Source organism: Etheostoma cragini, chromosome 7 (genome assembly GCF_013103735.1).
Source record: "Etheostoma cragini isolate CJK2018 chromosome 7, CSU_Ecrag_1.0, whole genome shotgun sequence".
NCBI classification, from domain to species: domain Eukaryota; kingdom Metazoa; phylum Chordata; class Actinopteri; order Perciformes; family Percidae; genus Etheostoma; species Etheostoma cragini.
The window spans coordinates 6,977,789-6,990,154 of NC_048413.1; the positions used below are offsets into that span (position 1 = coordinate 6,977,789).

At 43.2% G+C, this 12,366-nt stretch overlaps 1 protein-coding gene across 3 annotated transcripts in view; it reads left to right on the forward strand.

The window, feature by feature from the left end:
* nfatc2a (nuclear factor of activated T cells 2a) overlaps positions 1–12,366 on the forward strand; it is a 26,139-nt gene that overhangs the window by 5,274 nt on the left and 8,499 nt on the right. For 2 of the 3 annotated variants that reach the window (XM_034875767.1, XM_034875764.1), the window contains exons 4-9: positions 2,799–3,001; positions 3,129–3,301; positions 5,792–5,932; positions 8,745–8,800; positions 8,928–9,060; positions 9,834–10,568. In XM_034875767.1, coding sequence (XP_034731658.1) covers positions 2,799–3,001; positions 3,129–3,301; positions 5,792–5,932; positions 8,745–8,800; positions 8,928–9,060; positions 9,834–10,568 — 1,441 coding nt within the window. The remainder of the gene's footprint in view (positions 1–2,798; positions 3,002–3,128; positions 3,302–5,791; positions 5,933–8,744; positions 8,801–8,927; positions 9,061–9,833; positions 10,569–12,366) is intronic. The other variant, XM_034875765.1, reaches the window with a different exon arrangement.

The following is a 12,366-nucleotide window of genomic DNA, read 5'->3' on the forward strand; positions in this document are numbered from 1 at the left end:
GGGGGGGGGGGGTTGAGGAACGCTTGCCAACTGGCTAAACAACTTTCCTGGAGGAAACCCTGAGTTGTATAGTAAATAGACTGTTGCATTTCCAAATTAGCCATGAGACACAGTTTTGGCTGGTCTAATTGTCCAAGAATAGGTCCAACTTCCCTTTCTTTGTGTTACCGGGGCAACATTTCAAAGCTGTTTGTATTGCTGATAGTAGGGACTTGTTGGAAATAAAGCTTCCCTCGCTTCTTTTCCATTTTCTGCCCATCTCCTGAGGTCAGTTCTGCCTGGTTTGCCAGGCCAATCAGATGGTCAGGCCTGGCTAGCCACGGCTGCACTCCTTCACCTCGTCTTTCCCTTCCTCTTCTCATCCTTCGCGCCCTGTTTTTCCCTCTTCCTCCCTCCCTCCTTCCCTCCTTCTCTCTGAGCCTCGTACTCCCCACTTTACTTTTCCTACACTGCTTTCTGTCATGACTCACTGCTCCTGCCACTACCATGACAACGGGCCGAGCGCTCACATGGCCCGCTGAGTGTTTGCAGTCAGCTTCCTCTGTTTCCCTGTGTGTCGGCTACCTGGATGGGGAGCCAGCCTGCTCCCTCACGTTGCCATGGTTCCTGCTCACATTTAGCGGCTGGCTGCTGGCAAGACTGTCACTTGCATTCACTCAGATAATCATTTCTAAAATGTGATTGGTGCATTATGTAGTTTTTGTTGACCATTCTTAAAATAAATTGTATTAACCCTCATGTTGTATTCGGGTCAAATTGACCTGTTTTCCAATATCAATGTTCTTTTTAATTACCCAATTGTAACTACCCAAAATAACATGATTTATTCAACGCATCGCTTTTTGGAAAGTACAAATCTCTACTTTCATTAATTTTGAGGCGTCTTATTCAATTTTATAGCATTTGAAAAACTAATGGAAGTGGTTTTGAAATAGTATTGAGTAAATGTTGACATATTCCAGTCTGTGATTATCCATCAACATCCATTCCTTTAATTTGAGTCTAAATATTTCCTAATTTCTGCTTTTCTAACTTGAACATTAGGTGTAATTTTCTATAAATGAGGTTTATTTACTGTAAATTCCCCAAAAAAATTGTAAAACTAAAGTCAATAAGTTAGTGGCACGTAGTGTTGACAACGTCAAAAAAAGTCAAAAAACTTTTTTTTAAAGACTCAAAAGTGTTACAAAACAAATATTCAAAAACGTAAGAAAAAGTTAAAAACATCGATAAAAAGCCTTAACAAAAGTGTTGATTTTCACCGGAAGACGACACAAGGGTGAATATGAAAAAAATACCTTCTCCAGCTCTACAAGCATTAGTTAGAATTGTTGCGGAAAGGCAGTAGGACTTACTTCAGTGCCATTTTCTGTAGAAAGCCTTTAAAAAAACAACCTGCCTGCAGCGTGTGTGCCGCCCCCTCTGCAACCACTTGGTTGTTATTTTCTATGACAAAGCTTATGCACGACACTATTCACACAAAAATAGCATTTACATGCAAGTTGATGCTCTGTGGTTTTTGCAGGTTTCCTCAGGAGGCACTCTCAGGTTAAAAGTGACATCTCTCTCTTCCTCTCTAGCCAGCTATCTCCAGTTCACAGCTTCACCTATCGGATTACTTTTAAATGTGTTAGTCAGACTGGATGTTCATGACTGTTCCATTTAGAACCTCTGCTACTCTAGTGTGTTAGGATGTGGAAAGAGGACCCAAACGTGGAGAAGTTAGAAGGCTTCAAAAAGGCTTTTATTTCAACAAAAAGGAAGTCCACAAAAACACAGGGTAAAACACAAAGTCCCAAAAACCAAAGTCCAAAAATAGGCAAAGGTCCAGGGAGGGAAAAAAGAAAAGGCAAAAAATAGTGACAGGGAAAACTAAACGCACAAAACTCACAGGGAAGATATCAGACAGGACAAAAGGATCTGACAAGAGACAAGGGAAGCACAGACATTAAATACACAAGGTAATGAGGGAACGATAGGCAGGTGACAAGAGGGCAGGGTAGCAGGTGGAAAACATCAGGTAATCACAAGAGCGGAAACACACAGGAAGTACAACTAGAGGCAGGACAAGACAAAAACCAGAAAAAAATCCCAAACCACAACAGTGTGCTCACTAAGACCAATAATCCAGTTCTGAAGTCTTTACACTGGCTTCCTATGCCTCAAAGAATTGATTTCAAAGTACTTTTGCTAGTTTCTAAATCACTAAACGGTTTATTTCTGATCTATGACCCCCGCCAGACCTCTCAGGTTGTCTGGGGCAGACCTGCTTTCTGTCCCCAGAGTCAGAACAGAATGCTCCTCGTATCTGGAACAAACTTCCAGAAAACTGCAGATCCGCTGCTACTCTCAGTTCTTTAAATCAAGGCTGAACCTTTTGTTCATTTCTTTAATGTTTAATTTCTTTTACTGCACTGTAACTTTGTATTCTTGTGTTTTATCTGTATTTTTGTGTAAAGCACTTTGACTCCTCTGTTGCTGAAATGTGCTATTCAGATAAAGCTGTCTTGCCTTGTCTTGCCTAAATTCCTTCATCTGGTTCTGAAAGAGCGAGCAGGGCAAAGCCGTAGGATGGGAGCTCTCTGCTGCTTTCTCTTCAAGGATACAGACGGAAGACTCATGCTTTGACATGTGATGTGGGTCTGACATTGATTAGCCTCCTCTGGGGGAAGCAACGTGGAAATGCAGATTTAGAATAAGCAGCTATGGAGAAACAACCATTTTAAAATGACTTATACATTTCCTTCATAGTGTACTGTATTCAGCTGACGTGATTCTGACTGTCTTTATGTTTGCAGTTACATGGCTACAGAGGCAAGGAGCCGCTTGGTCTGCAGATCTTCATTGGTACAGCAGATGAGCGCATCCTCAAGCCCCACGCCTTTTACCAAGTCCACCGCATCACCGGTAAGACCGTTACGACCACCAGCTATGAGAAGGTTCTCCACGGCACCAAAATCCTGGAGATCCCCCTGGAGCCAAAGAACAACATGAAAGCAATGTGAGAATTTAAGAACGTGTGCATTTCTGAATCATTCAGCATCTTCCCACTCAAAAGACTTTTTTTTTTTTTTTTAAATAGACATTTCCACTGTCAGTTTTGCTTACATATTCATCCCTTCTGACAGAATCGACTGTGCTGGGATCCTGAAGCTCAGGAACGCCGACATCGAGCTGAGGAAGGGCGAGACCGACGTCGGGCGGAAAAACACGCGCGTTCGTCTTGTGTTCCGTGTGCACATACCTCAGCCTGGAGGACAGCACGTCTCTCTCCAAGTGGCCTCACATCCGATTGAGTGCTGTAAGCTGTACACCTTAAACACTTTGACGATATGCCTACTGTGCTATTTTTACCTCATATTTGATTTGATTTGATTCAGTGAAAGGCTTGATGAATTCCCGTGTGTGCTTTCTGTTGAGGTCAAAATGTTTTCATTAAGTAAAAAAGCCCAAGGATTCACTTGAAAACAAAGCCCTATTTTTAACGAATATACTATTTATTTTCTAAATTAACACTGTGGTTATCTTGTAAAAAACAGGGCTTTTTTAAGTGAACGCATTACGCTTCCATACTAAATAAGTATCGCCAGAAAAAAAGAAACCCACGTTCAGTTTGGAGCTGGACTGATAGTCCAGAGTCCTCTGCACAAAGATGTGTTTATGCAACCAGGGCTTCCATCCAGTAGGTGGGCGCTGCCTGTGTCAGTGTATCTGTTTGTATGTGCGCAGTAGTAAAGCCTGTGTTTGGGTACATCAGTGCATGTGTACACAGTTTTATTAAAGCACCTGGTGTTATCAAAACCCAAACAAGAAGATCCTTTATCTGGCTTTGATTAACACCCTGGTCAACACATAGCATTCAGCATATCAGTGACCCAGGCTGCATGCCATATGCTCCTGTCATTGTAAAAAATCATTACGCCGAATACGTTATCATTTATAATCGTCCTTTCCCGTCTGTTTTCTGATCACAGAGCGGGCAGAACAACATGTTACCAACTTGTCTGTTGTAAGGCGAACTTAAGAACAATTGGTGTCAGTGAAAACCAATCAAGCGGGAAGTTGCTGACATCTGTCAGGCCCGGGGATAAGCTTACTCTGTCACTGATGGTGTATTTGAGCATGCAGAGCCCCTGTTGCTGTCAAGCGCTTTGTTTTATCCGCTCGTGGTGTAGTTGGGCGGACAAACCTTTTTCAAAGGTTCAGCTTGCCTCAGGGAGTGTTTTTCAGCTGGAATGTTGGGTGATCCTAGCGTACAACATGAGAAAGCATCACTGACATGAACTCCTCGAGTTCATGCCCTATACCCTATAGCCCTATATTCAAAGCCTATAGAGCTCAACAGTGCTCGACAACGTTTTTAACATCTCAGGTTCTGGAAATATTTTTTCCCGTTCAATGTCTCCATTAACGTTTCAAAAAATGCTTAAATAACGACTTTTAAGCCGGCTAAGAGATGAATCGTGACCATGAAACTACACAAATTTGGCAAAGTTAAGACACACATACGATCATAGAGTTCAATAGTAGAGCTAGTTCCACCAATCAGAGGCAACGCTGGTAGGGAGTGTAGTTTTACTACATAAGATTGTGAATTAGGTTTATTTCACGCGCATATAAAACTTTCTGTTTACAACCTCGTCAGTTACAAATGAATGGGATTTTTACTTCCCAAACCACACTGCTGCGCTCTAAACTACTATTCCATCAAGTGGAAATATTTCTAATGCCTTGTACATCATGTTATGCACACTTCACAAATATTCTGCCTGACATGTTTGGCATCTTTGGACTCTTTGAGATCTCAAAAAGAGTGTCAAATAAAGTCCTGTGAATTTGTAATGACTGAATATCATTAACAAAGATTCAACATTTTGAGAGTCACGTACAGTAGATAGTATTTATTGCAGGGCTGTTGTATCAGATTGCATCAGACTGTTAGTTGTTCCCCTTACTTTGTCCTCTTCCTGTACAGCACTTTATTATGTAGAACAAGGCAGCCTCCATTTTTACCTAACTCCCTTGAGATTTCGACAGATTTGCAGAGCTGCTTATTAAAACAGAAAGCGAGGGCGGTGATTGTGGAATAACTCAGAACTATTCTTCTTTGTTAAACACAGTCACTTCTTGGTTACACGTTGTTTGTGCTCTTGTGAGTAATCACTGCAGAGCTTTCAAAGGAAGTGTTGCATGTTTTGTCCCTGTAGTTTAGGGCTGCAACTAGCAAATATCTTCTTTTATAATTGACTGATTGAGTGCTAAAGTCAAAAAAAGTTCACAGCTGCATGCAGGTGACTTCTTCAAATGTCCTGTTTTGTGTGACTAACACTCTAAAGTAGGCCTACAAGATTCAGGGAAAAATCTGAATCTTGCTTTCTTAGCTTAGAATTGTTTTCACGAGTCTCTATCATGAGTTTTTTCTCTCGGTGTAATATTTATTGCACACATGAACCATGACAAAACAAAGTGGAAGTACCAAAAATAGTACTAGTACTAGTTATAGTTTTTTTTGTTACCTATAGCCCTGGGGTATTACCTCAAGGCTATAAACACAGTACAGGCCTACTCTAAAGCCCAACAACATTCAGTTTACAAAGACATAAAATAGAGCAAAGTTGTAAATCGTCACATTGGAGAAAGTAACAGAGGATTTGGGGCAATTTTTCCCTGACTGATTGTCATTCAGTATGGTGAAATGCTGGTTTATGTGCTAAATGTTCCTTTATGTGAGCATGTGTGACAGTAGATAGACAGTGAATGTAACACAGAGGCCTTCTGTGTGTCCCGGCAGCCCAGCGTTCAGCACACGAGCTTCCCATGGTGGAGAAGCAGGACATGGACAGCTGCTCTGTTCTGGGAGGCCAGCAGATGATCCTGACTGGGCAGAACTTCAGCTCCGATTCCAAAGTCATTTTTCTGGAGAAAACCCAGGGTGAGTGGCATTGCTAGCTCATTAGAGCTGGGCAATATGGAGAAAATCCTCAATCGAGTATCACGACATTTCGGACAAAATGCATTGATGTCCATGTTGCGGCGACATTTTAGGGTTGACTGTAACAAAATATTTACACAATGAGAGTTCTGATGCATAATCACCAACAATGTGAATATAATGACTAAGTGTGTAAAGGCAAATAATACAACTAGAACAGAACATTTCATCACGTTACTGTAAAGCAGCCTTTAAAACCAGAAAAAGAGGTATCTAGCCTCATATATCGACGTTGATATAATATGGACACATTGCCCAGCCCTAACAGTGCATCAGTCTAATCTACCCTAACCCAGCATCACTTACAACCGGTTGGAGAGAGTCATTTTCTATTTTTGATCTTTATATGAGGTGACTGTTCTCATGGGAAACATATTAAGTAGCCAGTTATCTTTAAAAAGCCTGGGAGAAGGGAAACAAACTGTTTGTACTATGGTTGGTTTTTTATTTAAAATCTTTTTTTATTTTTTTTCTTCTCCTGTTATTCGGGGATTTCGCCACAGGATTTGTGAATGCGACACTGGGAGATGTCTGTTAAATAGTGGTGTCTTGTAATCCCGTATGGGATGGGCCGAAAATTTAACATGACACACAAATTAAAGGAAGTTAAACTAAACATGCATTGCACAGGAACCTAACCTATGACTAAAGCTATGAACCTCTGTGGTATGTGCATGTGTTAGTTCTGCTATTACACAGTGTCACAGTAACACCACAACACCAGTGATAACAATCACTCGTAAGCAGCTGTGTCTGTGGAACGCGTTCATACCCCCCATCATTGTATAGATGGAGCCACATGAGCTATTTGCATGATCCAAATGATAACACTGCAGCCTCACTTCCTTTTGCCCTTTCCTCCCTGACTTCCTCACCGACTTCAATGATGTCTCTACTCAGATCGGCCTTTTGTTGTGTGATTATTAGTTCTGTGTATCACGTGACATGACACACCTCTGGCTGACAGCCAAGGGCCTCTAGATGTAAGGAAAGAACTGATTTTTACGTTTGTTTTTCTGACCGAGAAATGCAGCTTTTTCCCTTTTGTTATGTAATATTAAGTTCTGTTACTGTATGTTAAAATACGCTCTGATACTGTGACTCACTGATTCCACGGCTGGCTGAGAGCTTGGCTTTTTAAATGAAGGCACTCCCCAGGCTACCTCAACTCAAACTTGGCCCCTCATGTCCTGGCTGCTTTTATTTTTCTCTCTCTCTTTTTCTCCGGGGTTCCCTGCCGCTGTGTTACGACACACTAAATAGTAACGGATAGCAAGACAAAGTTGGAAAAAGAAATCCAATGTGGAGGGATTGCCATTGTTTTGGAGAGTTTCTGTATGACACAATGTTCTGGAGCAGAGCAGTTGTGAAATCCCTCTGGATGAGAGACAGCTGCCTCTGGCTGGAGCTTCCCTGGCTCTTGTGCTCGGACAGGGAGGGTTGTACGGAGGGAAAGAAAATACGAAATTCCATAATTACGGCACAAATCTTGTTTCTCATTTTTCAACTCCTCCTACGTGACCCCCGTTTTTCCTGCCTGCCTCTACGACATGTTCTGTCAAGCAGCCAATCGCAAACATTCGTAGAGCTTGGTAAAAGTATGTTGCATGCTTATTGACTCAATGATGGTGATGATAGGTATTGAAATTGGCTATAAGACATTTTTCGATACTCAAAATTTGCTTGTCGCCTGAAAAGTATGGAATTTGGTACCCAGCCATTGAAAGGGGAAATGACATGCAGCAAAGGGTCGCAGGTCGGAATTAAACCTGCAACTTTTGCGGCAAGGACTGAGCCTCTACACATGGGGCGCCATTCTACCAGGTGAGCTACCCAGGCGCCCCCTGATCAGGCTCTCTCTCCAGCTCTCTCGCTCCCCCTTTCCACCTCCACACACAATTACCTCCAGAGGGGTATCCCTGAGAGCAACATTGCAAACAAACACAAACACCAAGAAAGCAGCAGTCATTCAGTTGATGTGGAGAGAGTTGATCATTAAAAATACATTATTGAAAAAAAAAAAAGAAGTTGGCGAGATGTGTGGAATCCCCCTTTCTCCTGCTGACTCATTTAAGCCATGTGTTTTTAATTTGTAAAAGGCTTTCCCACCTACAGCAACATTAGCAAATGTCCTATCACGTGTTAGGGCATGTGGAGTTTACAGTTACCAGCACATTTTCTACTTTTTCACCTAAGCAATAGGTTACATGTAATCTGAAGAAGTGTGATGTAACATTACATGTGCCATAATCGTTATGGACGGGAAGCAGAACCTGCGGTTCTCATTACATCCCTGCTAATGTTGTTTCTGTCAGCGTGGCATTGGAGAGCACACAGGAACTACACACAGCCATGTGTCTCTCCGATTAATAATGGATGACTACGTGTGTGGGGCTAAGCCGCAGATCGTCTTTAGCTATGCTTGGTGGTGTAAGAGGAAGTGGTTTTAAAAATGACATAAAACAAGAGGCCTTTTCATAGATTTGAAATTAGATGTTGTAAGAGAATGGCTACAAATATGCTACATATACTGTAACTGTATTTGAATTAAAACAAAATTAAATTTATTGTATTTTTAAATACAAACAACTCTGAAAAGGTGATTGCGTTTCAGCAATTTCCAAACTTAAAGGCTAAAGACTTCTAGTGTAGTACATCTTGAAACAATGAACCTTACTGACTTCATTGCAGAGTTAATTGCCACATCGTTTCCGACTAGGTTTTCACTTTCTTTCGTTTTCTTCTTTTCTAGATGGGCAGCAAATCTGGGAAATGGAAGCAACAGTGGACAAAGACAAGAGCCAGCCTGTATGTATTATAATACGACTGTTAAATACTTGTATGATACCTGTAAAACACACCAAACGGGCCAGCTGTCATGTTTCATAGTTCAAACCATGAGTACTATTTGTGAACATTGTGCATTGTCTTGTAGAGTATGCTGTTTGTCGAGGTGCCGTCCTACCGAGACTCGTCTGTCTGCCATTCTGTCAAAGTGAACTTCTACGTCATCAACGGCAAGAGGAAACGCAGCAGGCCTCAACATTTCACCTACACACCTCTGGCATGTAAGAATGCTGCTCAGCCTCTCTTTGCTATGCCTATCACAGTGTAGGATTTGAGTGGAAAGTGCCAACAGTTATTATTATGAGTTTACTAGAAATCTCAGTAGGTAAGGCTCAGTAGGTAGTACACACTACTTCCTCTCAGAATGGTTGCAATCATAGCTGCTAAACGATTAATGGCTCGCAGATGGAAAGCTCCACATTGGGTCAGTATACGAAGATGGCTTCTCCACTTCATACACATAGCCAAGATGGACCAACAAAACCAGGGTAACTTCCAAATCCGATCCAAAGGGAGGGGTTGTAGGGATGGCGGATAAATGAGGTAGAAATGATTATTATTTATCCATTTATTAAACAGTTTTCATAGTCAAATCTATTTTATTGCTTTTTGGTTATTGTTTTCTCATGTAGTTGATAGCTGGTTTTACATGGATCAATTCATGTACGTTTGTGAGTATGATTAGCGATTCATTAAGTTGTAACCTCCCCTTATATTCCATCCATCCATCCATCTTCATCCGCTTATCCGGTATTGGGTTGCGGGGGCAGCAGCTCCAGCAGGGGACCACAAACTTCCCTTTACCGACCCACATCAACCAGCTCAGACTGGGGGATCCCGAGGCGTTCCCAGGCCAGGTTGGAGATATAATCCCTCCACCTAGTCCTGGGTATTCCCCGAGACTTCCTCCCACCGTATATTATTTTATGTAAATAACAATAATGATTGCTCACAAAAGACAGTGTTTAGACTCATGTCTTTGATTTTTTTTCAGCTCCATCCATCAAGACTGAGCCCCTAGATGAGTATGAAGCGGACCACATGGGTTTTGCCATGCCTCACATCTTGGGCTTGTCTCCTCATTCCTACTTCCATAACCCGCGCAGCCTTCTCCATCCAGACAACGGCCTGGTCTCCAGCATGGCCTGCCAGCGTCTCAGCTCCAGCCTCCCCAGCCAAGACGGGCGTTTCCAGCAGCAGAGCCCAGCCATCGTCTACTCCCGCGGGGGCAAGAGTTTGAGCGGCAGCCCTGGCCTTTATCAGCAGACTGGAGGGATGATGCCTGACCCCCACCGGTCGGTGCTGGTCCACACGGGCTCCCCGGCTCAGTCTGTTGGTCCCATTGGTGCAGGCCAGCACCCTTCCATCATCCAGTTCTCCCCCATCAACCACCACTTGCTCCGGGGAGAAGAGCCTCAACCTCTCTCTGCTCCGCAGCCTGACAGCCAGCAGATCATCTACTGCGATGGCTACTCCCCACAGGCAGCTGCCGCCCATTCACCCACACCCCCCCAGGTCCAGGCCCAGGCCCAGGCCCAGGCCCAGGCTTTGAACCACCCTGCTGAGCATTATCCCACCGTGATCCAGCAGCAGCCATACGCGCAGAAGACACAGCAGAAAGGCCGAGCTCCTTCTGGCACGGGGCAGATGGAGGCTCCAGGAGACGGACAGAGGAGGGTGACGGTCAAGGAGGAGAACTTGGACCAGGCCTACCTAGATGATGGTGAGTGTAAGTTCATGCTTTTATACTCATTGTGAGTGGGATAACATAACATAACATGTTGTGGTCACAGTGTGTGTCTTATCTGTGTAATGGGGTAAAAAATAAGCAGGCAGACAAGTGATGAATATGTACAATTCCCTTTTAATGAAAGAGATCGGCGATAAGACTCGCTGACGGAGATTTGACTTTTCCTAAGAACAATTCAAGGATATTTACAGTATGATCCACGTGATTTAGTATCAAAGTCAACAGAAAAGGCTCACACTGTTAAAACAATCCTCGACAGGAGCTGGAATTATGTTCCACTCAAGGTGGAAATAGCAGGGATTATGAGTCATGTGTTTATACTTATGCTTGTCAACCCCATTACCCTCTGACAGAACGAATGTCAGGCCACATCCAGCAGCAGGCGGGAGGTTAAACCGCTTCCTTACTTTGCTTAAAGGTTCTTTTAACTGTAATGTAATGTAACTGAGTTTTTTTTTTTTCAAGAAAATGCCTCTGAAAGTGATACCGTATTTTTCAAATCTTTAGTCCATGTCAGCAAGGTGAGCTTTAAAGGCAGTCTGAGGTTGTCATCACGTCGCAGCATTCAGCAATGTTCGTTCTGCTGGTCGCAGGGGTTCGTCTGGCACGCCACACATTAGGAAATCAGCTTCTCTCTCGCTCTCTCTCGCTCTCTCTCTCTCTCTCTCTCTCTCTTCTCTCTCTCTCTCTCTCTCTCTCTCGCTCTCTCTCTCTCTCTCTCTCTCTCTCTCTCTCTCTCTCTCTCTCTCGCATTAAGGACCGAGTGAGAGGGATAAAAACAATTGTCACTCTCCTGATCGCTGGACATGTTGACACTGTTATGAAGTGAAAAACAACTTCCATGGCAACCATTGTCAAACAGTGGAACGGGCTGCCTGGGAGAGCTGGGGAAAGCCTCTTTGTTTGTTATAGTTGGCCGGGGCTTCTCCTTGGCCTTACGCCCCTCGATTCTGTGGGGGAACCCACCAGAGGATTATATATATTTTTTCGACTGCGGGATTCTGCCAATCTGGCACAAGAAAGTCCTATTTGCAGCTGCTCTCCTCTAGAAATCCAGCCTGATCCCTGTAAGATAGCAGCAGGGTGGAGGGTAGTTTGCAGGAAAAGGGAAATTTGTGTGTGTGTTTGTGTGTGTGTGTGTGTGTGTGTGTGTGTGTGTGTGTGTGCGTGTGCGTGTGCGCGCGCGTCCGTGCGATGGAAAAAATGAAACGAAGAAAAAGGGCCAGCAATGGAATGTGTGTTTCTTGGATAGAACTTGCAGGGTCTCCCTGCACAGTAAACAGCAACAGGGCTATGCGGTTGTGAATTAACATGGAACAGTCAGAGGAACAGTCAAACTGGGCCTCCTGTTTGATCCTCCCATCATTAGGGATGGGCATCGCCATGGTTTTCCCAAATCGATTAGAGTCCAATTCAAAAGGTTCCGATACAGCAGTTAGGTTAGGGAAATTTCAGTCACAATGCCAATTTTGCATGGAAAAGAGATCATCTGAGAACTTCTGCTGTAAATTGTACAAGCAAGAAGCAACTCTTAAATATTGTTAATAATGCACCAGGTTAATGTTCACATTAAGAACTGACCCCCGAAAAGTTTGCATAAAGTACCTTTTACTTTGTTCATAGTGTAAAGGCTTTTATTTAAAGATGAATTTCTGGATTTTATGAATCAATATCAGATCACTCAAACAAGGATAATTGAAACTAAGGCTGAATCCCATTTCCCCGTCTTACCCCTACCCCTTGGCCCTTACCCCTACCCCTTGGCCCTTGAAACCAA